The 24,708-nt window shown below is 42.2% G+C and overlaps 1 protein-coding gene across 1 annotated transcript; it reads right to left on the bottom strand.

The window, feature by feature from the left end:
• Positions 1-156: 156 nt before the first annotated feature.
• On the bottom strand, positions 157-23,767 carry LOC144521688 (reelin-like). The gene is made up of 3 exons (XM_078256241.1): positions 23,257-23,767; positions 433-540; positions 157-170 (listed from the first exon to the last, which is right to left on the bottom strand). Exons 1-3 carry the CDS (start codon positions 23,507-23,509, stop codon positions 157-159), a joined length of 375 nt encoding a protein of 124 aa, XP_078112367.1. The 5' UTR covers positions 23,510-23,767.
• Between the last annotated feature and the right edge of the window lie 941 nt (positions 23,768-24,708).

Raw genomic sequence — 24,708 nt, 5'->3', positions numbered from 1 at the left:
TGAAGTCTGGTTTTGTCTCTCAGAGGCCTTGTATACTTTTTCTGCTTTGTTCGCCAATGTCCTTTCCTCATGTCATATTTAGTTTTCTGTTTTTCTTCTCTCAAGCATCAATGAAAACACATCTGGCCCAAACCATGGTCACATCATCCCCACTCCTCATCCATCATGGCCTGTCACAACAGGAGAGGGGAAATGGTCTTATGCTTATTCTGGAAACGGATGTGGATAACTGAGCTGGGTCGTGCTCACTGTGATACTCCATAGTCCCAGCACTAAGATACTATTTAGATGATTATTTAGATGATCTAAGAGTTTGTTTGTGCTAATTGCAAATCTAAGTTGTTCATTTAATGAGGAGCTTGTATTGGCACGAAGATCATGGGTGAGGAAACCACTCTAAATAGCCTACAGTGGTATCTTATGAAGACTTACCAAAGCCAAAGGCGGCTGGAGCAGGGATCGGAGCCGACTGGACTGGTGTGGATGTGTAGAGGCCAGTTATCAGCAGACCATCAAAGGATACACTAGTAGAGATGGTTACTGAAGAGACAGAAAAAAAGGAAGATGTTTAACATTGGTGTTACTCTAAAGCTGCAATGTTACTGCAATTCCACGTCCAGTTGGTTATGTCATAAAGAAGCAAAGCAAAACAGAAATTGTTTCACGAATGTAAATTATGAAATAGAATTCATTAACCTCTCATTTTTTAGTGACCCTTTATTTCAAGAGGACTGGAAGATAAACTGTAATTTACCGCTGACAAGGTGTCAGAGATTGCAAGTATATTATGTTCACACTTTGTTTGCAAGCTACACAGATTATTAGTTGGTGTGATGAACATGCGAGTGGAAAGGAAGTCTGGAAGTGTATACACACTACAGTTCCTTAACATCCTGATGGTAATAAGCACAGAGCTCAGGTGTTAACACATGGAAATGTAAAGTGACCAATAACAGGGAGGCCAATGAGACCAAACGCACGCACACACACATGCACACACACACACACACACACACATGCACGCACACACACACACACACACACACACACACACACACACACACACACACACACACACACACACACACACACACACACACACACACACACACACACACATACACAGGAGCCTGATAAAAAGGTTTGAGTCACTTTTAAAAGTAAAAAAACAATATGATCCCCTCATTGTTTGTCTCACGGCCAACGGCTCAAGAATGTAATCTAACTCATCCTGAACAAATCACAGTGCTTTAAACAAACCCTGTCCCTACTGACAACCATATTAGAAGAGACTGATGAACTAATTGGCTGTAACCTTGATAGCTTTGCTAAACCTCTATTCATCACAGGTCACCACAAACAGCAGCTGAGCAGAAAACTGCCAGAGGTCTATTATTCAGCTTTACAGATCTACATCTTAGTGTATCCGGCAGCAAGTTAACTATTGATCTACCTAGTAAACAAAGGCCCTGAGTGACGGGACCACAGAGCCAGCTACATCACTGGAGGAAAAGAGCTCAGCCACTGGACTGCTTCCAGCCAGACAGATCAGAGCACAGGGGAACAGTCTGTGGCTCAAAGGAGAATACAAGCCCACAAAAATACACTTTTACACTTTGAGGAAAAAAATCCTTTGCATTGGGGAAAGATGAAAGCATTGTTATTTCCTCACCCTGGAATCCCCCTCCTTTTGGGGGGAAAGTGGATGGGAAAAGGAGGAGACATCAGCGGCGTTGGTGTGTTTTTTCATAAGAATAGCAACATGTCGGTTTGGTCTCAGGGCATTCATTCTTCTGGGCTTGGTTTTCAATATGGGAATCTGGGCAGAGCAGACTCCTGTGTGGCCCAGTCTCCCTGCCTGTCTGTCTGGGTGACTCCATTTACACATGCTCAGACAATGCGCCCAGCTTTGTGTGTGTCTGAATGTGTGTTCTGCATCTGTCTGTGTATACAGTATTGGATGAGCTACACCCTGTTCTCAGAGCACAGTATAACCCATCTCTCCCCCTTTCCGTCTCAAGCCTCAATAATTCATCGCACAACTCTCCTTATGATATCCAAATATTTCCTCCTCTCTTCTCCTGTTGTGGTTTTTACACAGAAATCCAGCTATAGCACTAATGCTGTATTTAACATGCTCTCTGCTCCACTACTGCATACAACAGTAAATCATTTACCGGTACTTGTTTTGGCTTTTTTTTTTAAAGCCCACTTAAGTAGACAGGATCCAGGCATATTGTTCACACTTGCTTTAATAAAACTATGACATGACACCAAAACATGTTTTTTGTTTCAATCTTCTACTAAAAACTTGCAAACCTCCAAAACATAAAATGAAACTAAACGCTCTAATAACACTGTAAGCAACAAATAATGTATCTGTATCTATAATAATCTGTATTCCTTTTACTTGTCAGCTGTGAGCACTGCCAAATTCTATTAGCATATAGTGTGTACAAGAAGCTGTATTGTGAGAAAGACAATACAGCTAAGATATTTTGCTTGGCAACAGAAACATAATCATATTCAATCCATGTTTCTCAGTGTACCTTTTACACTGCAATACCAACAGAATGCAGGGGGAAGGCCTTCTCATTCATACAAGCAATTACCATGTTCATGCTGAGCATACATGTGCTCCTCGTATGCTATTTTTGCTTCCCAGAATACATTACCTATTCAACAAATCCATTCCAGAGTGTAGTGAGACAGGTTATCAGTGTTTACATGATGTTGTATTGATCCAAGGCCATGGCACGATGCAGTATTTAATGAAGTAATGGACTGGGTTTAATGCACTAAGTCGGACAAGGCTTCACCAGCCTCCATATACACAATACGCTCATTTCTGCAGTTCCATTGACCTGCTTCACCAAGGTAAAACACACTCCATTACTCTCCACAGACATTTGCATCCAAGTTTTATACACACACACACACACACACACACACACACACACACACACACACAAAATATTTTATCCACCGCTTACACCTTTCTTCCAGCCTCTCTTCTCCCTCATCCTCATTCCCGTTTCAGGAATCATGGTAAGAAATGCTCTCTCTTCCATTTTCCCCATCTACTCCCTTCTCATGCATTTTCTGCTCCCTCGCAGCAGTGTACCTGCACTGTGTTTGATGTGGAGGTTGGTGGGAGAAAGAGTGGAGCGGAAGCAAAGCTAGGGGCACAAGGTTACTATTGAAAAACAAGAACAGGAGCGAAGAAGGATGGAGTGATAGGTAGTAGTGGAGTTGCCCACAGAGAGCAGCGCTACCTGATCAATACAAATGAAAGATCTAAATTATTTAGACAGGACTCTCCCTCGCCTGTGGAACGCAACAGACTGATGAGCCAAACAGATCAGATCACCTGTGGGGGTTTTTCACTCACACACACACACACACACACACACACACACACACACACACACACACACACACACACACACACACACACACACACACATACACACACACACAGATCTAAAGGAGGAGGCTGGCGACCTTTGATAGTAGCCTTTAAAATTCTTGTCCATACTTCATTTCTGAGTACTGTTCACTTGGTCGAGGGGGATGAGAAGGTAATGGGGGTGAACTTTATTACCAACACTCTCATCCAACACATTAGAAGGTTTTGTGTGTGCAAGCATGTGTGTATGCACACTGTGTGTGATTTGTTTATGTGTAAATGAATCAGGTGTTCAGGTTAGCACAGTTCATCTAAACATCTGGACTAAATTGAAGGCTTTTCCTATCATAAGACTTAAAACAGGCTAATGACTTTTCTATGAAATACAAGGGGTGGAAAGAGATTTTTAGATAAACATAAAACTACATTGCAGGCCAAATATTATAATATATAATATTTCAAATAACAGGAGACTTTTAATAACAATAACTGTATGTGTCTCTGAAATCAGGTATTGTAGATATGATGCAGAATCTCTGGTTTACGAATCATGATTACACATGCACACGTATGCTTTCATTCTGTGGAAGTATAATATATTTTAGTATGTTAATTCTGTCAACTTTGATTGTCAGGTTAGTATTGGCAGATGGGTTGGGTGGTGGCAGAGTAACATGTGGAGGTTGCAGCTGTTCATGATATGTTGAAGACCCAGAGCTCTCACTAGCAGTCAGGTTCACCTTGGCTCCTGACCTACAGGCTCTCGATCCCTCCCTCCCACTTAAATTCCACATCAGGACCTCTACATGCTCCTGGACAAGTCTTGAGTCTGTAGTTGCAAGTGCACCTTAGGTCTTGCAAAAAACGCTCATTACACTTTATGCATAGCACTCACACCCACATGCACACGCTCATACTTTATACTTGAACGCACCACAGAGCACATCCCTCGGGCCTAAACCGGCATGTAATATTGATGATGCGGTGTGGTATGCCTCATTACTGACACACACAACCGTGCTCCTACTCAACTATTGATGGGCCTGGGGCTTTCTTCACTTCTCTGGATCCACCACGAGTAATGTTAAGGTGCAACCGGCACACAACGCAACACAACACACATGCTTTGCTGACAAGTCTCTCAGTTATCAGAAAATGAATCTTCTGGGACCATCTACTGAGCAAAAATATCACAAATAATTGCCAGTAAATTGGAAAAAGTGTATCCATGTGCAGAACAGTATGCTACTTTTTGTCCCAACTCTTGGTTTTCATTTTTTTGATTAATATTTCAGCAAGGAGTTCCAAAAGTTCTTCTGACCACCTAGCAATCAAGAACAACAGGATTGCATTAGTTCCTGGTATTACCTAAGTGCATCACCACATCCCGAATGCTGTTAAAGCATCTTCATCCTGGTACAAACAAGGTACTGGAGGAAGACAGGGAATAGATGTTTAAAATTTTATAAGATACTAGACTACGGTTTTACACTAGTCCCAAAGAGGTGTCCTGTTGCCTTTAGAAATGAAGGCATTTTCTGGTTGTTTCGTTATTTATTCATTGTATAGGCAGTGAGGGAGTAGCCATGATTGTTAGATGGTTTTGGCTGATTCCTTGAACAAGAAGCAGGTCTATTAAACAGTGAAGAACTAACTAAAGTGTTGCTGACTGTATGCTGGGTCAGCAATCATATTTAAGACATGAAAATAGGGCCCAGTGGCATCGGCATCCTAACAGCAATGGTAATGTCTCCTTCAGGTACAGCTAAGCATGGTCGGCACTGTGGTTGGCAACGCTTGGTGGCATGAGCTCATTCTTAGATAACAGCAGAGCGAGGGACAAGGTGGGAACTGGAAGTGTGGGAGCTCTGAGAGAAGACCTGATTTACGTCACAGCCTAGTCCACTTGCATTTAAGTCCCCAAATGGTTGGCATGGCCTGAACAGCTCCTTTCTGTTCTTTGTGTACAAATACACTCAGCAGTCATCACCACACCCACATTCATAACCTTTACTTTACTTAAACAAGTTACAGAAAAACATTTAGAAAAGACTGGAAAGACATAGCTCCACAAGGAGGTTCTGACAAGATTTTATTTGGTAGCACCTACTTATACCACAGACAGAATATAATATAAGGCACTGCAAAAGAGATACTGTAACAGAAAGTATCATCAATGAAACCACTTTTTCCCCAAGTGAACCAGGAGGACGCCCTTTGTGTTTCCAAATGGATGGAGGTTTTCCTGGCAACAATCTGGATAAAGATAGCCGACCATCTGACCCATATCCCACTGGCAGACACACACGTGCCCCAGAGAGGACCAGGAAATGGAGGCCAGACCATGGGGAACCTTTAGTTCCATCTGTTTCCGTGGCCATGCCAATGTCGGGGTGCCACTTCACTCCGAGCTTCCTGAAATGGTTCAAACTGTCAGTCACCTGAGCATGACACCATGAAGGATATGCTGCTAATTTCTCTGATAAGGAAGTTAAATACTGGTCCTTTAAACTAACCACAATTTCAAGAAGATGCAGACAAACTGAATCTCGTAAGTATGAATGTCTCTCTACAGTTTCAGACGATTGTGTGGGAAGTGTGTTTCTGCACATATATGTGTCATGTGGTGTTCCAGTCAGGTCTTAGAGGCATCATTCCATTGCGTAACCTTCTGGCACCATCCTGGCCTGCTGGCACTGCCATCTGCTGCTGTGAAACACTAGATCACAGACAACCTATCAGCCACTGAGCTTCTACAGGTCTGCTTAACGGCAACATCTCCAACATGTTTTGCATGAAAGCAATTCATCTCTTGGGACCAGTTTACAGGCCCTTTCATGATCACTGCCAGAGATTATTATTTGTAGCCTATTCTTGTTCTTGGTCCAATATGCTCTGTCGAGGTTCTACTCTGTTAACCAAGTAGGGGAGTTGAAGCCTTCCTGCCTGCCTAACTTGGCTTCACACCTGCAACAGCCGTGGAGAAAAACATGAGTGAAGAGGCAGTTCTGTCACAAACATCCTGTTCCTCACACAAAATCTGCTTCAGAATCACACTTCATTGTGCTGCTCTCATACCATGCAATGTATGTATGGGTCTGTTTACATTCATGTGAGCCTGTAAGTCACATGCTTGAACACGAGCAACCATAGTGTTTAAGTTATTCTACACAAAAAGAAGCCTCAGTTTATAAGTCTGCAGAGTAGGGATGTCACAATACCAAAAATCTAGTAGTCTGTACCGATACCACCAAAAGTACCAAAGTCGATACCATGCTGTGTAAAAAAAAATAAAATAAATAACAATAATACTTAAACATTAAATCCTTTATTTAAACATTTGAACATCATAAAAAAACACAACAATAGGGGCAACAGTCACCGTCACATAATAAAAAAGCAATTACAAAAGAGATATATATATAATAAATATTTAAACAGTTGAACATTATAAAAACACAACAATAGTGGCATGTAGCCTTCAAATAATAAATCAAATGAAATTATTACAAAACAAATTAATTACAAAATCACAAACAATTACAAAAAAGATCAACTTTTCCCACTGTACTCTCCTAGTGGACATCCTCCTCTGGCTGATACTGGCAAAAACGAGAGTGGGAGGGAGAGATATTTTAGTTATCAAACATAGTGGGCCCTATTTTGCACCCGGTGCAGCACAGCGCAAAGCCCGACGCATGTGTCTTAGCTAGTTTAAGACGCAGTTGTCAATTTCCCGTCCAGCGCCCGCGTCGTTTAAATAGCAAATGCACCTGCGCCCATCTTTGCGCCCATGGGTGTGCTGTTCTTACAGGGAGGTGTGTTCAGGTGAATTCTTGGCGTATTGCTATCTTGAGGTAGCGGGAAGTGATTGTGCCATTGACCAACAAAAACCTGGTCTAAAGTCAATAGCGCAGTATTTCATTGTTATTTTAACAGCAAATTAGTAAAATGAGCCTAGGCTTATGCACAGCGCGCGCACACTATGCTTGTTACACACACACACACAGGGAAGTGCAGCAGCACACAAACATGCAAAAGATTACAAATAAAAATATTACGGCGCAAATCCACCATCATAATAGCAATGCGCCAAGGTACAAACGCGCCTGGCTTTTAAATGGAATGGGAGATGACACTCTGATTGGTTTATTGCATGTTACGCCCAAAACACACCTATGAATTAATTAAGACACTAAGTACAACCCTTTTGAACCACGCGCCCGGCGCACAGACCCTTTTTTCCACCGTCAAACTAGCAAAAGTGGATTGCCATGCGCTTCACGCCGTGCGCTTAGATCGTTAAAATAGGGCCCAGTGTCTGACAATGACTAATAAAACAGTGGAGGGCACAGGTGCTAAGGTGCACTCATAAACAGGCACACACCTTATACTCTGAATGCAAACATTAATTTAAATTCACTGACATGGTGGCAGGCTAAAAAGATTTATTAAAACCATTAAGACTTCATTAATTATTAAATCCAGTGACATTAGGCTATATATTACTGACAGGACAGGACACAGGCTGAATGGCAATGCATGGTAGCCCATGGTATTTAATAACGTTGCAATGCGTTAGCGTCGTTAAATAACTAGCTATCGCAAACATTACATGGAGCATAACGTTAGTTGGTTTCACAGCAACAATGCCAGCTGCCTCAAACAAACATATATGGTAAGGATTAGAAGTTTTACAGTTTGTATATGATGTTAATTTTACTTGAAACTCACTCACCTTCGCCAAATTTGAGGTGTTTCCTCACTTTTTGTGAAATGAACGATGGCATTGTTTGAACACCGGCTTCAGAGCCTCAATTATATGTCCGTTGTCATCGTCTCGAATGCAAAATATTTCCATATTAGCTATCTTCTGTTTCCAATGTGTTTGTAGGCGTTCTTCTTCTTCTTTACCACTTGTGGACCAACTAAGACACAAATGCGTATATGCTGCCCACATCAGTTCCGGGAGAATTGTAACCTCGGTACCTTCATTACCAACGGTACCTACGCTACTGCAGAAAAACAAGTACCGTCACGTTTTAAGAATGTTGGTACCGACTTGGTAGCGAAGTACCGTTCTCGTGACATCCATACTGCAGAGTATACTAGTTTTTATGCTTTTTCTTTCCTTTTGTTATGATTTCTGGGGTAGCACCATTTGCATATAATCTGCAGGTAATCTACAATGCACACAATGTACTATAAATGTATATACATTTGATTACAAGGAAGATACAACCCCACTCCACTAATCAACAAGACCAAATCAGCTATGACAGAACAGTTCTTCATAGTTTCTAACTGAACATTGCATGGTCAGAAGAAGCACATCACATTGTGACAACTCAAAGGCTATTCGCTTCACCTGTGAGTGGCTTTGATAGCAATTCATCTCTCTTGGCTTTTAACATTATTCATTGGTTCATTGTACAGAGGCCTCATACAGCACACAGATCCCATCTATGTAAGTACCGATCTCTGCTATGAGACTCTAGATGGGTTTTGATAAGCTACAGTTCTGTTATATAGACCTTGTCTTCATCAGTCTGGATGAATCTTGATAGAATGAGAGAAGAAAGGGTAACAATGTACTGTATATATTAGGGCTGTCAATCGATTAAAAAATGTAATCTAATTAATTACATACTCTGTGATTAATTAATCGAAATTAATCGCATACATAATTAACGGTGCCTGAACCAATACTTTTTAAGAAAAGAAAAAAAGAAAAGAAAAAAAAAAGGGTACTAAACAACAGTTGGTGACATTAAAGAACGGCTTGTTTATTGCTAAGGCCATATGGTCAAAATGAAATGATTTAATAATAATGTATAACAATAACAATAACTTATTTCACTAGTAAATTGCTGTTGAACGACAAAAACAACAACCAGATGGGAAAAGGACATTTACAATAACGTCAAATGCACCACAAGGCTGTAGTTTCATTGAATGCACCGTCTGTGTTGTTTTTCCGATGGCAGCTGCAGATTGTTACATACCGGTGTTGAATCCTCTTCAGTAAAACACAGTCAAACTTTACACCGTTTAGCGTTAGCTGTCAGCATTTTAACCGTGTTTAATCCAGCTACTAGCTAATGGTAGGCTAACGTAGGAAGAAGATTTTTACAAGTAAATGTTCCAATTAATGATCCAGGCAGCACATTCTCGTCTCCCTCCTTCATTTTACAGTCGAATGGTGGCTAGAATGGCTCCGGGTCAAACGCTTTATTTTTTCTCAGATTAATTAATCGAAATTAACGCGTTATTTTGACAGCCCTAGTATATATAAGACCAAAAGACAACTGGATAAGAAAAGATCCGAGATCCTGAAGCAGAGAGCAACAGAATCCTGCATAAAAACTCATTAAAGACATATTATAAAGCATAAGATGTACAAACATTCAGCATAAAGGGAATATCATTCAGCATCAAATGCATAATTGGTGGTTGCTGTAAAGGGTTACATTGTAATAAGGTTCAGGAACACCATGATTCTTTCCCTCTGTCGCTTGGTGACTGCCAGGACTGGAGAGTGAGCTGTCCTTTATGATCAACACCATGTGTTCTGCAGACAGAGAAAAGGCTTCAGCCATCCAGCCCTGACAAGCAAAGCACCTTCCTTTACTTATCTGAACCATACGAATATATAAACACTGCATATGAACATGCTTATGCACAATTAAAAGCCAAGGTGATTAACATGAGAACATAAACAATTTTCATTTGAACTAACGCAGGTTACATACAGAGGAAAGTCACTGTGTATAGCTTTGCCTTCCCGAGACAAAATCAAAGGAATGTAGGAAAACACTAAAAGCCCAGTCAGCCTCAAAAACTGGGGTAAGACCCAAACCACAACGCCTTACACAGGGCAGAGATGCACAACACACACCCACAAACACGCACTACAAGATTGAATATGTATTTTTTTTTTTTAATCTATGGCAAGCTCAATGACACTAAACACTTCCATCCACACGTCTAAAGAGACACATCATCATCACATGCACTTGCACAGAAACACACACTCAAACAGACAGAGCCAACCAGCAGGCCAGCTGTGAAAGTACACATAGACAAATTCAGACATTGGACATGGACCAACACTGTTGCATAACTCCCTTTCCATCTCACCTGCTCCATTGGGAGCTGCCCTGATAGGAAACAGGAAGGAGGTAATGAGGGCCAAGCAGTCAACCACAGTCTATATAACCCCAGTGGCTGCTATGTCCCTCTCAGGAACACCAGGCTACTTAGCCTAAGTGACCTTCATCCCCTTTCTACAGCTGGTCTGTCCCCCACCTCCCGACTCCCAGAAACCCCAGCAGCCCACCCCAAACTGCTTCACAACTGAGGGAGCCATGACCGGAAGACATCTACAAGACAAGGCCTTGAGACTTTGGACAAGGATGAGCAGGGCTTTGCACAGACACCAAGGGACAAAAGATCACATCAGCAAAAGTGACAACTTTTACAGTTTGACCTACCTGGCCAAGTCATATCCTTTAGAACTAAATAAAGCAGTTATTTAACATGGCAAACAGAGAGGGGATCAGTATACCTCTTAACTAGGGATGTCCCGATCAGCTTTTTTGGACCCAATCCAATTTTTTTATATATTGAATATCTGCCGATACCGAGTCCTGATCTGATACTTGTATTTGCTCAGATAATAGAGCTGCACACTGTTTTTTTGTTTACAAAAATAACTTGGCAAACCAAATAACTTAAAAATATCTTAAGCTTAATACATTTAACTTAGTGCAGCAAATTAGTCTTTTCTCAACACCAAAACAGTTGTCTTTAGGATCCCAGCAAACCCCCCCCCTCCCCCTAGCCTGGTCCTACCAGTCTGGCCTCTCTCCATTGACAAGTGTTAACTTCCTTGAAGGCAGGTACTCTGTTGAAGTTTAAAACTATTGGATTTGCCCAGAGCCACTCTGGATCTACCATAACCAATCGCTAACGTTTGGTCGTGACGTATGTCATGCGCATGTGCAACAAGAGGGGAGACCGACAACAACTACTGGCTTATATTTAGCATTAGCATCGCTAGCGTTAGCTATAGCCAACTCCTTCACCACTAACGGAGCGAGCTGGAAAATCTAACTTTTCCCGAACCCCGTGGGGAGGAGGGCCACAACATCATGGCCACCAACAAAACTCAGCAAAGATTGTTCTTGCTCGGGCTTTAACTTCTGGATATTCGGCAGCATTGCTGCCACAACGGACCGAATGGCTTCGCTTGCATCTTTCTAGTGCACGTCCTCAACGTCATCGTTCTCAGCCACTCCCTCTGTTCGCTGATTGGACCTACAAATATTTGACCAGAGAAAACCCAAGAATATACCTTCAAACCCAGACGGAGTACTGAAGGGAAATGAAAATTGAGCGGAAGTAAGTAGGAGGGTAGAGCCAGGCTACCCCCCCAAAAAAAAAAAAAAAAAAAAACATAAACAGTCCCCTGCTGGACAACGAAAACTAAACTTAGTGACGCCTCTTGTGCTTAATAGTCAATCTTTGATTTTCTTCTTGTGTTAAACTCCGATGTCAGCTCCAGAGAATAACTGGTACCTGGTGGAGTAAACCGCTTCTGTAAAATGGATGACTAAGAAAGACGGACTTTTTTACTTTTTTTTTACTTACTACGAGACACTCTCTGGACGGACACTGGTGAATTGCCGCATGCCATCTTGGTTTGAAAGTGCCTGCATCCAGGCAGTCTGGCGCTGTGTCTGTAGCGCAGGGCGTGTGTGATCAAAGGCAGTGATCACTACAGGCTGATGTAAATGATCGGAGTAAGGTAATCAGGGTGAATACTGATCCCCGATTAGTTAAAAACTGCTCATATCAGCTCTGATCCAATACTTGCGTCGGGATCGGGACATCCCTATTCTTAAAAATAATAAAAATGCAGAACAAATTGATTAAACAATCTTAATTGGCCAATGCCAGCTGCACTAACCTAATAGCTGGAGGTCTGCAGCAACAGCCAAGGTGCTAAGAATTTAAAGCAACAAAGTTCTCCATGCAATCTCCATTTTAGACATTTGTGCCACAGACCATCATATCCAATATCTTAATACTGTATATGAGTGAGCACCAAATCACCTCTGTTATAATCCAGTGTCCATGCTATTACATCAATAAAAGAAGCAATGTGATAGATCCATGGAAGGAAGATAGAACTTTTAATAATATAAGGTTGTTTTTCACTCTTTGACCTGTTGATCACTTCTGAAACCAATATCTATAATAATAATAATAATAATCATTTAATGAAGTCCATTACAAATCAAAAGCACAACAACACTTGGCTGGCTTTAATCACTTTCTGTGTAGATCAAGACCACAATGAAGCGTTCTTCCTTCTCAATTTTGTCTTTTCTACAACGTACCATTCTCCTGAAAAAGAATGCCATTACAACCATCTAACATTTGAGCTGTTTCAAATTTTATTTGTTTTAGTATAATGTTAATTTGCTATTTAATGCAATTTTATATACTATATGCTAAGAATCAAGTGGCCAAAACCATAGATTAATTTGTAGCCACTGCAGAGCTGACAGGTGTACAGTGCATGAGAAAACAGCTTGAAAGCCTGCCCACCTGTACTGTAGTCAAAATATAAAGATAATCTAGTCCATTACTGTTTTAATTGAGATGGGCTGTTTTTGGTGACACACAACATACACCTCTCCTCACATACACCAAAGTAAATAAATGTCAATGTCTTGGAGCTACTTATTTTCATACAGTCCTGCTTTTTGTTATGCTGAATTTCTATCCCTGTTTTTTCAACCTTGCTTATTCCAGGCTCACTAAGGTTTATGAGATGAAAGAGAATAAGTGATTATGTTAGCAGCAGGTGCACCTGCCCTCCTCCTCTTAGTCATCTTCATGGGCTGACAGTTGAACTAGTTGAAAGACAACATGACAACTTCTATTCAGCAAGTAAATTTGAATTCAGTCCTCAATCTTAAAGCAATCCTAGAGTTTGGCAAATACTTTACAGAACTGAAAGACGTCCTGGGAGCTGGAGAGGAAGGCAGGATATTGTGCCTCACTATTTTGCTCTCCGCTCCCTGCTCTTTCTTGGCGTGAAAACCACAGATTATGGCCAACTAAGTGAAAAAGTACTGACATTAGTCAAAGTCTGATGTGCCTCCATTGCTTTTGGGTATGAATGTTTGGGTGGAAGGAGAGTGACACAGTGGTGTGGAGGGGGGGCTTTATAGAGCAGAGGGAAAAGATTGATTTCTAATTAACAAGCTGGTTGCAGACTAGATGGTCTCTACTGGCAGTGGATCAATGAGGAGCATTTCCCTTGACATCCAGTCTTAATCACACCAGCTCAGCTTGGTAAGAATGCACTCATTGCTGTAATTAACGCTGTCACGCTCCCTCCATCACCCTTCTCTCATCCCCACCTTTTTTCTGCCTCAACCTCCACCTCAGACCTCGGCCTTCACTCAATAGCAAGGATCACTCAATGACTCTATCACTCTGTATCCTCTGCTGTCAAGACAAAGTGTCGTGTACACATGAACAAATGTGTTGAGTCACTGACAAAGACGTTGTGATGTTCTTGCTTAAACCTTGGCCAGGCCTCATTAACAGCCCCAAGTACACAGTCAACTGCAACTGGCCACAAATGTACCAGTAGCTTATTAGAGGTATACTAGCTTTAGGGTATCTTTATTACTGTTTGCTACTCCTGATACCTACTTAATCTAGTATACAGATATTTCCCTGTTATATACTCTTCCTTACATGTGATTTATCTTAAACACTGTATCCTAGCAATTTCACTGAAAGATCAAAACGGATTAAATAGAAAAAGAAATAGACTGTTGTATCTATTGCCACTGGCATGACTGACAGGGAGGGCTGAGGTAAATGCTGAGGTGGGATTAAGAGATAGTCTCACTTTATATTCTTGGTCCCTGTGAAAGTGTGCAGTTAGCGCAGGTGACAGACACGTTCCCATGTTCAGTTTTTAAGAAAAAGAAGCCGAGGACAGAAGTCGTCAAAGAGAGAGGAAAACTGTCCTTTACATTGGACAGTTTCACAGTCAGTCTCCACAGACTCCCTGCTTTTTGCCGTCTGAATGGGCCCTAAGACATGCTGCTCATCTGGGTCCTGCTTGGTAGGAAAGGAAATTTTTTTTATTTATTGACGACATGTGAAAGGCAAGGGTAAGCTTGCCATTCAGAAATCTTCCTGATAAATCCAAAAGCAAGATAAATGTACTAATCTTTATTTTGGTCAACTGGAAGAAACTCTGTGGATGTTCTAATCCTGAGTCAGAGCTCACTGATGACACGTAGACCTGTGGGGGCTGGGGGTATGAGGTTTGATATGTGGGATTTCACAACAGAGCATTATAGGAATGAAGTATTTTCATGGGCCCTGTAAACACTAAGCCCCTCACCCATGCTGTCACTTTCGGCAGCAATATGTGTGAGTTTGTGCATGTGCGCGGATGTGTAATCTGCCTCTGACAGCCTGCCGTGTCTCTGTGGGCAGAATGGGCCTGGCTGTTTGAAGGAGGCTGGAGCTGAATGGGGGAGCTGGGGCTAATCCGCCTGTGCCACGCGCCATGTGCCCAGCACCCAGCCAGTTGCACCATGCCGCCTCCTCTGTAGTGGGTCCATTGGAGCGCTACAAGGCCCTCTGAATGCTATCAGCACAGACTACACACTGCCCCCCAAGCAGGGATTACAGCTCTCTCAATGAAGCCGCCAGGAGGAGGATCCAGAGCAAGAGGAGGAGAAGAAGGAGGAGGAGGTACACAATCCTCCAACAGGAGCTCCATTCTCTAAAAGGAAGAGGCCATCGGCAAAGCTGACACGCTAATCAACAGCGGCTGGGAAACCACCCCATGAGAACAACACGTCCAGTACCAAGGATAGGGAGGAGGGAAGAAAGGTTTAAAAAGGACCCATCACTTTTCAAAATCCGGCTTAGAGCCACTTGGTACTCCTTTAGCAGAATGAACACTGGTCCATTGTTATGAGGTAGATTGGGATGAGGACATTAGCATGAGTTTGCATAGACACACAGAGCCCTTAATATTATATGTAGACCTGATGTTTGGGCTTTCTGTGATGAAAATGAACTTTGTAATTATGTTTACAACCTGTTTGTAAGTTGAAAGTAAACATCAAAGAGGCAGAGGAAATGGGGGAAACTGTAATGTGCCAATATAAAATAATTGAAATAGACTGTAGAAGGTTGCTTCCCTTGTGTTTTTTTTTTTTTTAAGTTAGGCGGTAAAAACAGTGCAGTTGGGATTCATCCTCAGCCTCAGGGTGTAGAGTATGTTGTGTGGCTCTGTAAGCTGGTGTTCTGTTTCTCACTATACAGTAGAAATGACTGAAATACAGAATTCCTCATCAACCTTAATATTCAGCAACAACAGGAATGTAAGTAAGTTACCAACAAGAATGCTACCAAATGCTTTATGCTTCAGGTGTGGAAAACTCATACTGTCACAATATTTTGGGTGGTTTACATGCGGCTAAAGTTGTGCCAGGACATAGACTGTAAAAATAGTGGACCTATCATCCATGAAGTCACCTATTGGTTTGTGGACTGAAGCCTCGAATTTGGCAATACGGGCACCATCTTGGTTTTTTGCAACCGGATGTGATGATTTTTGATGAGAGGGTGGAGCTGGGGGGGAGGGCAAACTTTCCTTTGAGTTACCAGCTAACGTTAGCGTTGGCTAGCTTTGTTGGCATAACGCTGAACAAGACATTTTTAGGCGACCTAATGTTCCAATTAACTTTGATGACGTGAAAACACTCAGTGAGAGGGTCACGTTTTAACACAAAAACATGGGCATCACCTGAAAATAAGTTCACAGCTATTAATGTACACAGTGTCATGGATACGTATTGCTAAGCCTCTGTAATGATTGACAGGTCGGTGTGTAGCCACGCCCCCAAAGCATCCCCTGCTTTATCGTCAATTTTGAAATAAATGGGACCATAATTTACTAATGAATATCATGCTGTATTGAAGAAGACTTGAAAGCAGCGATTGAGCATATAATAAACTCATTATGAAAATGTTTATGAAGGTAATAAATCAAGTGAGAAATAGGGTCATTTTCCCAGGCTTCTTTTTGCAACCAATGGAGTCGGCCACTGCTGGAAATTAGATAGAATGCCGTTATAAGGCACTTCCGCATTGGCTTTATTTTTCAGACTCAGAAGCTTCGTCCATTATTTTTACAGTCTATGTGCCAGAAGTGGAATCTTTGTTGGTGCTTCTGCTGTCTAAAACTTAAAACCTCCAGATACCAGAAAAGGAAACAAGGGAAACACAGCAAGCAAGTACATACTAGGACAGTAGGAGCCTAGCATCTGCACACCCCAGTTTGTATTATCAACAGAGAGGCACTCCAAATCAGGCAAATCCCCAAAAGGTAAGCACACACTCCAACATCCTGAAAATACTTATGCCCACTCATCTGCCCACTCATGAAAGTTACTGAAAACTAGAGGTGTTGAAATTAATCAAATAATCGATGCATCGAATCGTGGACATGGATGATGCTGCATCGATAATCATAATCGATATTTCTGTTTACAATTTAATGTAGGCCTAACAACATTTCTGTTTACATATGCTGTTATGTTTTGCACATTCAGGAAGTGCCATGTGCTCAGTGCTGTGGTTTTATGTATCTAATTTATTTAGTATTAGAGCACTGCAGAATATTTTGTTTTTTGAAGCTTGAAAAGCTATGAATTAAATATCCTATGGCTTTAATAGAAAAATGTATTTGACACATCGTGATGCATCGTGATGCATCGAGATATCGAATCGAATTGAATCGCTGGCATGATAATCATAATCGAATCGAATCTGATCAGTGAAAATTCACCTCTACTGAAAACACAACTCACATTTGCTTGTTAAGAGCTTTCATGTTTTGGCTGGAAAATGTGTCGCTGAGGAAATTGAAAATAAAAAACGTAAGAGCTCTGTGACGCTTGCCCAGATAAGACTGGCACAGGCATACACCTCTGCCTGGCAGAGATCCACTCACTGCCTTCATTTTTAGCTCTTTCTACCACACCTGGCACCATGCTGGCATCACTCTGGCACCAGCCTGGCAAAGGCTAACAATGTCACTGTTATCTGAGGCAATTCTCCGTGCTCTGATGCAGTAAATCAATTTTCCACAAATGTAGCATATAGGTGGCATCTGGGCCATCTCAACTATCTCTGCTTCAAATTCTCCAGCGCTGCTGCAGCTCACTGCTTCTTTATGAGAAAATACAAAGGCAGAGACAGATCAAATATGTGTATCTCACTGCAAGTTTGTTGTAGTATTAGTACAGTATGTAATAATAGCTAGAGCATGTTCCTGTGATAGCCATTTAGCACCTGACAGGAGGGAAATAGGAACCTTCTGTTCATGTTATCATGTTATATCCTGTTGTAAAATCGACACAAAGAATTGTAATAGCCTGCTGATCAGGACATTTGTGTTTAGCCAGCGTAACATCTGACCTGTCTCTATGTCATGATGGATCACCCACTACGAGCTGAGTGCTGTGTGCACGGCCAAGCGTGCATGTGTGACAAAGGCTAGATTCCCAATGAATATCCATTCTCATTTCTTGCCCATCTGCTCCTTCATATAAAAGAAACTGGCATATCTCGGTGAATACAATGCTCTTTAAATGGTTCATCATTCAATGTCCACAAAAACAGAACATCCAAACACACCCAGCAAGCCCATACAAACAGTAATACACTTGACACACTTCTCTCTACTCAGTGAAGTGACCTATTCAGACAAAGCAGCATGAGGCAGAGAGGCTGAAGAGCTGGGAAGCTAATGAATGCACGGGTTTGGACCATTTGAAAGTTACAAAAAAATTGCTAGTGCTATCTGCATGTTGCTTTTTCTTGCTTTTTTAGCCCCTATACTCTGTACTCTTTCCTCACTCTTACCTTCTTTTTCAGTGTCCCTGTTCCCCTAAACTGGATGTCTGCATGAAAACTAGGCTAGTGTTTTGATGGTTCACTGACCAATGCCTGCTGTACCGTAAGAAATACTTAAGTGTTTTCTTGGTCTTTTAAATAGATAAATATGAAATGCTAAAGTTAAGCTAAATAGAGACATAATGAATACTAGACTGGTGGACAGGAAAAGTAGGAACACCAGCCAAATCTAATTACTCCATAGGAACAGAGCTCCAAGCAATGCAGCACTGACAATAAGTGGTCAGAGGTCAGAAAGCAGACCCTTAAGGGTCCCCAGAGGTTAAGTGCTGCAAAAGGTGATGATGACATCCGACAGGCTACTGAAACAACACAGTCTCAAGCAGATTGATGCCATTTTGGCATTAAGTCTAAAGACAAAGACGACGGTGAGTTTGTGAAGACTTAAAGATGGGCCATGTGTTTCCATGGTGTCTCGCTGTGCCTTTACTGATATGACTTGGTTTATGGTAAGATAATATCTGCTTTCCTACAGCCTCACTGGGGCCTTGTGCCTGTGACCTTCACTTCAACATGACTGACTTGTTGTTCTACAGACATCGGTCAACAGCACACTCGCAGAAAAAACTCCCACAACCACGACAAGTAATCAACTTTGCAGATAGATAATGGCCTCTTTCCGTTTGCAAGGCACAATGAGTTGTTTGTGGTGGTTGGCAGGAGAGCTGCTGAAGTAATTCCCAATGTCTAATCTGATAGGTTATCATGGGAAGAGCTGATGACATTTTGTGGGGATGAATTTATCTCCAAGTTCCCATTAAGAATGTCATTTAGTGGGAACGTCCAAATCTCCTTGAAATGTTGATTGTTTCTCGGGCCTCTTCAATCATTTGCACATGAAAAGGTCCATGGAACATGGACTGCTGTAGAGACCATTGACAGATTAGCAATGGCCATTTCAGCCTGTACTGTCAACTAGTTCTCTAAGCAGCTCTCTTGTTTTACCCTCTGTCACTTTCCCTCACACCACTGTTTCTCCTCCTGTTTTTCTATTGTGGCAGTGTGTTAGAGACACACTGACTGAAGCCCATTGAATATTGTTTGGCATTCAATAGTTTGTAGGAACAATGAATATAGTGAGAGGGAGAGCCACACTGCCTACCTGAACCTGCATGCCTCAGCAGTGGCTTGTGTGAGTGGCTCATTCAGTGCTTTACACTGACATCAACAACCCTGCATATAGAAACACACACAAAAACTTTACACTATATGCAAATAGCATACTGTGAATACAAGCACTTACTCAAGCTTTTCAAATACCATAAACATAAAATCGACAGACTGACACCACTAGCACTGTGTTCTATACCAACAAACATGCAGTGTGCTTGAAACCGCTGGCGTGATAATCACAACTGTAGTTTTAATCACAAGTGCACATGCATCATTATAAACAAGGATGAAATCTAAAGAAAAAAATGGTACAAAGTCCTCGGAACACAAAGGCACTCAGTCAATCTTACTGCCCAATTTCTGTTGTGGTTGCAGAGGCACCACGCTGTCATTCCATTCCCTCACCAATCTTTCCAATTGTGCTTTTTAATCATACTGCATAACACAGTAGATTGATGTCCACTCTGATCATGATTTGAATGTTCTTTACTGGAAAGACAATGTTTTCTGATACTAAAACAGTCTGTTTGGAGGATTTTAGCCTTTTCCTGTTCTCCCACTTCTGTGTTACCATCCCTTATTGAACACTGTAGTTAATCTGTGAAACTGAATGCGTAATGTTTCCAAAGAAGAGAAGGCAAGAAACAACAAGAAAGAAAACCAGCTCTCTCTGATTGACTGTGTTTAGAAACGGTGCTCTGGGTTTTGTGCTCTGATGTTGCTTCCTATCAACATGCGGTTGCTGTATGGAGAACATCTTGCATTCCCACAGCAGTTAAAAGAGTCCGAGACAAAAACATGCTTTGACATTACTGAAATAAAGAACTGCTTCCTGTGGAGTAAAAGTGGTTCAAAAGGGTTGTTTGATTATTTAGAGTGCAGGCCTAAATCCCAGTGTGACCTTACTTCTTTTTGCTGCTCTCTCTCTTCTGAAAGATAAGGCTGTATGTGGGCAGTATGCGAGTGTGTGTGAGTGACACTTGGTCTCTATTTGTCAGGTACAAGGATTGACCCTAGAGTCTGAATGCAAGCACATCTTTTAATTTCCCCTCGTTCTGTTTCCCAGCAGTTCAGAGAGTCCTTACAGTATTTCTGTTTTTATTCTGTCCACTATGACCCTGCCAATACACCCACCCTCTCAAACATTTCACATAGAGAGTAACTCAACCTCTCTTGGTCATTTCATTATGATAGCTAAACACAGTAATCTCATCTACAACACACACACACACACACTCACAAATTCCGTTGCCCACACATGGTCATATCACTCAAAAGCAACAGAGAAGCGAGAGGCAGTGAGGTCAGGTCAGAAACCCAATTACTGTACAACAAATCGGCCACACAGAATCTTCCTCTGGCCTGGACTAAATACTGAGGTGGTTCTTTGAGTCTTTCACCTCCTGTCTCTTTTATAAGGGGTCATCTATCTCTCTTTTTTCATACTTTCCAGTCCTCCACTAACAACCTTTTTCCTTCACGCTCTTTCTTCAGTTTTCTTTTCTACAGCCCTTCAACAACCACACGGCCAACATCGCTAATGCTTTCCGCCCACCATTTCCACATGCAGCTCTTTCAGTGGTTAGATCACACGTTGCTTTTAGAAGATTAAACCAAATGTAATCCAAAACTAAAGCCCAGAGAGCACATTATAAGAAATGAGAAAAAAAACTATTGAGATCAAACCAAATAAAAGAAGTGTGCAAAAATACAAAAGCTCTTTCGCAGAAGGCAAAAAATGGCAGGAGCACTTCCCTTGTCCTTCTCACCATCAGACGATGGGATTTACTATTTTTCTATTTCTATCTTTTTCTCTCATTCTGCTTTCAGCAGAGCAGGCAGATACATTTCCACCCTATCTAACACCTGTATACATACCTGTATATATAGCCCTCAAAACACCCAATTCCTGACACAATGAGCCTAGCAGTGACTGTGGTAAGAACATGTAAAGATTGATGTAACCATTAATGTTTGAGTAGATGAGAGAAAGGTGGATGAGAGACAGAAACTACTGATTGCACAACTAAGCACACAGCCAGCCACATTTTACTTGCTTACTTGCCATCTATCCTTCAATCCCCAAACTCAGTCAAGACCACAGAAATTTAACAATGAGGTGCCATCATGTGCCAAAACATGGGACGGAGAAAATGAGTGAGCAGCTTGGAACCATGTCATTCTTTCGTGCAAGCCCCGCTGCTGGTATCTTATCTACTCAATCCTCTCATCGTCATTTAAATCTCCCCCTACTCCATCCGATCCCAGCCATGGCCCTATTTAAATCTCTCCCTCCTCCCAGTCCACCACATTTCTAATGCTAATTATCTAAACCTCTCTGTGCGCTCTATCCCTCCCATCCACCAGCTAGTTATTCAAATCTCTTCCCACCCGCTCTCCCTACAATCCCGGCCCCAGTTAAAAGGTGCTTGACTGAAGGGTTGATCCGGGCTGTTGTTTTCAGACAGAGGATAATACTGCTTCTTCCAGACTCCTCTCCTTTCCTCCTCTGTTTTCCTGGCCGTCTCATATCCTTTTCTTTCTATATACAATTACACAAACTCTGCTGCACATATCCTTTTTGAAATCAAGAGGCTTACAAGTACATCGTAATTAATCCATTGTTGGCCATATCAAATTAAGTAAAATACAACAAAGACAGGGTTAAGAAAATATATGGGCAATGTACACGCAATGTGTGTATATTTAGGAAGTGAGATATAATCAGTAATATGCATCAAATGTGTATATATTTAACTCTTAGAGAAGAAGATAGCTGCATAGGAATGTGACCTTACTCTGTCTGTGGTGGCCTGTGTGGGTCACTGTCCCCAGTGTTAAGTGAGTGGTGAGAGAGAGAGTGACTGAGCAATGATGAAACAGTTTGGGAGGTCAGAGGGGATCATTTTTCCAGCACCAAGTGCCAGCACATCAGTGTGGGAAAGGGGACATTAATCGGTCTCCTCTTACATGCAATGCATGGTTTACTGATTTCAGTCTTTATTTCTATCAGTCAGAGCTTCTATGGTGCTCTGCTTGTCCATTCGCACTCGCAGTTTTTACTCTCTCTCTTTCTCTCTTTCTCTCTCTCTCTCTTTCTCTCTCATTCAGTTGGAGGGATCTCGCTTTTAGTCCTGTGGAGACACCGCCTACACATGGAGCATCAGGATCAGGATCAGCTCAGTAAAACACCAAGGCTGCTTACTGCACTGAACAGGAGTCCCACTCAGCATCACTACTTATTAGTTACATAAATGCTGGTTTCCAACAACAGCCATCCCACACAAACTGCACACTCCCATATGCACACACCTCAGCCGTACCTCATGTGCAAAGCAAAACACCTGCAAGTAAAATGTATTCACTGTACACACGTGTGTGATCATCAAGTTGTTTTTATATCTTTAAATGTGAAATGTATTTTATGCAGAATAACAATTTTAGCACATTTCATCAACGTGTATGCATCAAGAAAACATCTACAGTTACAAATGAATTTTTTTCACAAGAGGTAAACTACTTTAAAATAATACAAATGCATTGTATTTTCACAAAGTGAAATTTGCAATCAGACCAAATCAACACATTTCATTTTTGTATGTGATTCTACACTGATATGAACAATTTGCTTAAACAATAGACTCCATTCCCTTCAACATGTAGCAAAAAGAAAAAGAGGACACCGTAGGGGGTGTGCTCACCTTGGTACTCCTGTCCAGGGGTGTAGGCAATGGGGTTGCCTGTAATTTGGAGGGTGAGTAGCACCTCTCCCCCACCTTCTGCCACCCCAGCTCCCTCCAGCTCCCCATGGTGGGTGCACAGGAAGAAGAAGGGGTTAAAACGAGGGTAGAAGCTTGCAGGGGGCGCCCCGAAATCCATGCTGCTGCTCGCCAAGACTAGGGCCAGCAGGGCACAGCCTAAGGCACCCCCGAGAGAGGCCCGCGCCATGGCCATCTGCCCTCACCAAGCGAGGGACTGAGGGAGTGACGGTGGGTGAAGAGTTGAGGAGAGTGATGAGTGGGAGCGAGGATGGCACAGGTAGAGTTCCAGAGGACAGCCTTTGGAGTCCACAAATGAGTCGAAAGTCCAAAAGTGCGTGTGTGAGAGTTGGTGCGTCTGTGTGTGTTTGTATGTGCAATATTTATGTGTGTGAGTGTGTGGGCTTGGCCGTCAGGAAAACTGTAGAGCTCTGTTCTTCTGCTTCCTCTCCCTGTCCTACCTTCACTCTGGGGGAGTTCAGAGCTTCGCCTGTGCTGTCCTGCTCTGGCGTTTAAATACCTCACCCCCTCCCTCTGTTTCCCTTTCTCCTCCCACCCTCCCTCCCTCTCTGTCTCTCTTTCGCTCTAACACCAGCTCTACGCGTGCTGTATGCGCTCTACGAGACGGCCTCCCTCCTCTCTCTCATCCAGCTCTTCTCTCCTCCCTCTTCTCTGCCAGTCTATCACTCTGCCTTTTTCCTTAATCTCTCCCCCCCCTCTCTTCTCTCCTTCTCTTTACCTCTCCCTAAACCACTATGTTACGCCACATTGCACTCTTGTATCCCTCTTCTGAGACCTTGGCTGTCTTATCTCTATGCATGTGTTAGTTTCTTCATCCCTAATCAGCCCACTGACATATCCCTTTCACTCTCTTCTATTTCCTTTGTCTTTTTGCCCGTCCACCAGATTGTCTCCTCCTCTCCCACCCACTATCACACCTCCTTTCTCCCTCCCTCTTCCGCTCTCTTCACCTCCCTCTTCTTCCCTGTGTCTCACTGCTGCTCTCCCACTTAGTCCGCCTCCCCTCTTTCGATCTCCCTTTTTCCAATCCTTTACCTCTCTGTTTCTCCTCTCGTCCTCAGTAGCACTCAGATTTGTTTTTCTTCTTCTCTACTGTTGCTTTTTTCATGGGTTTTCCATCAGAATCTCCCTTTCCACATGATTCTCCAACTTTTTTCTCCCTGTCAGAGCAGCATGTACAGTCTCTCTGTTCTAGATTAACCCACCACAACGATGCAGACACCAGCCATAATGCTGCTTTTTCTCCCCCACCAGCCTCTGCTCCAGCTCCCCAAATGATGGATAAGTATTTCTCTAACACCCTGTACACCCCCCCATTTCGCTGTCTCCTTTTTCATCCCAGCATAAATACAAACAACATGAATCTCAATCCTC

Source organism: Sander vitreus, chromosome 8 (genome assembly GCF_031162955.1).
Source record: "Sander vitreus isolate 19-12246 chromosome 8, sanVit1, whole genome shotgun sequence".
Classification (NCBI taxonomy): Eukaryota; Metazoa; Chordata; class Actinopteri; order Perciformes; family Percidae; genus Sander; species Sander vitreus.
Note: the sequence above shows the minus strand (reverse complement) of the source record. Positions and strands in the feature narration are given on the sequence as shown.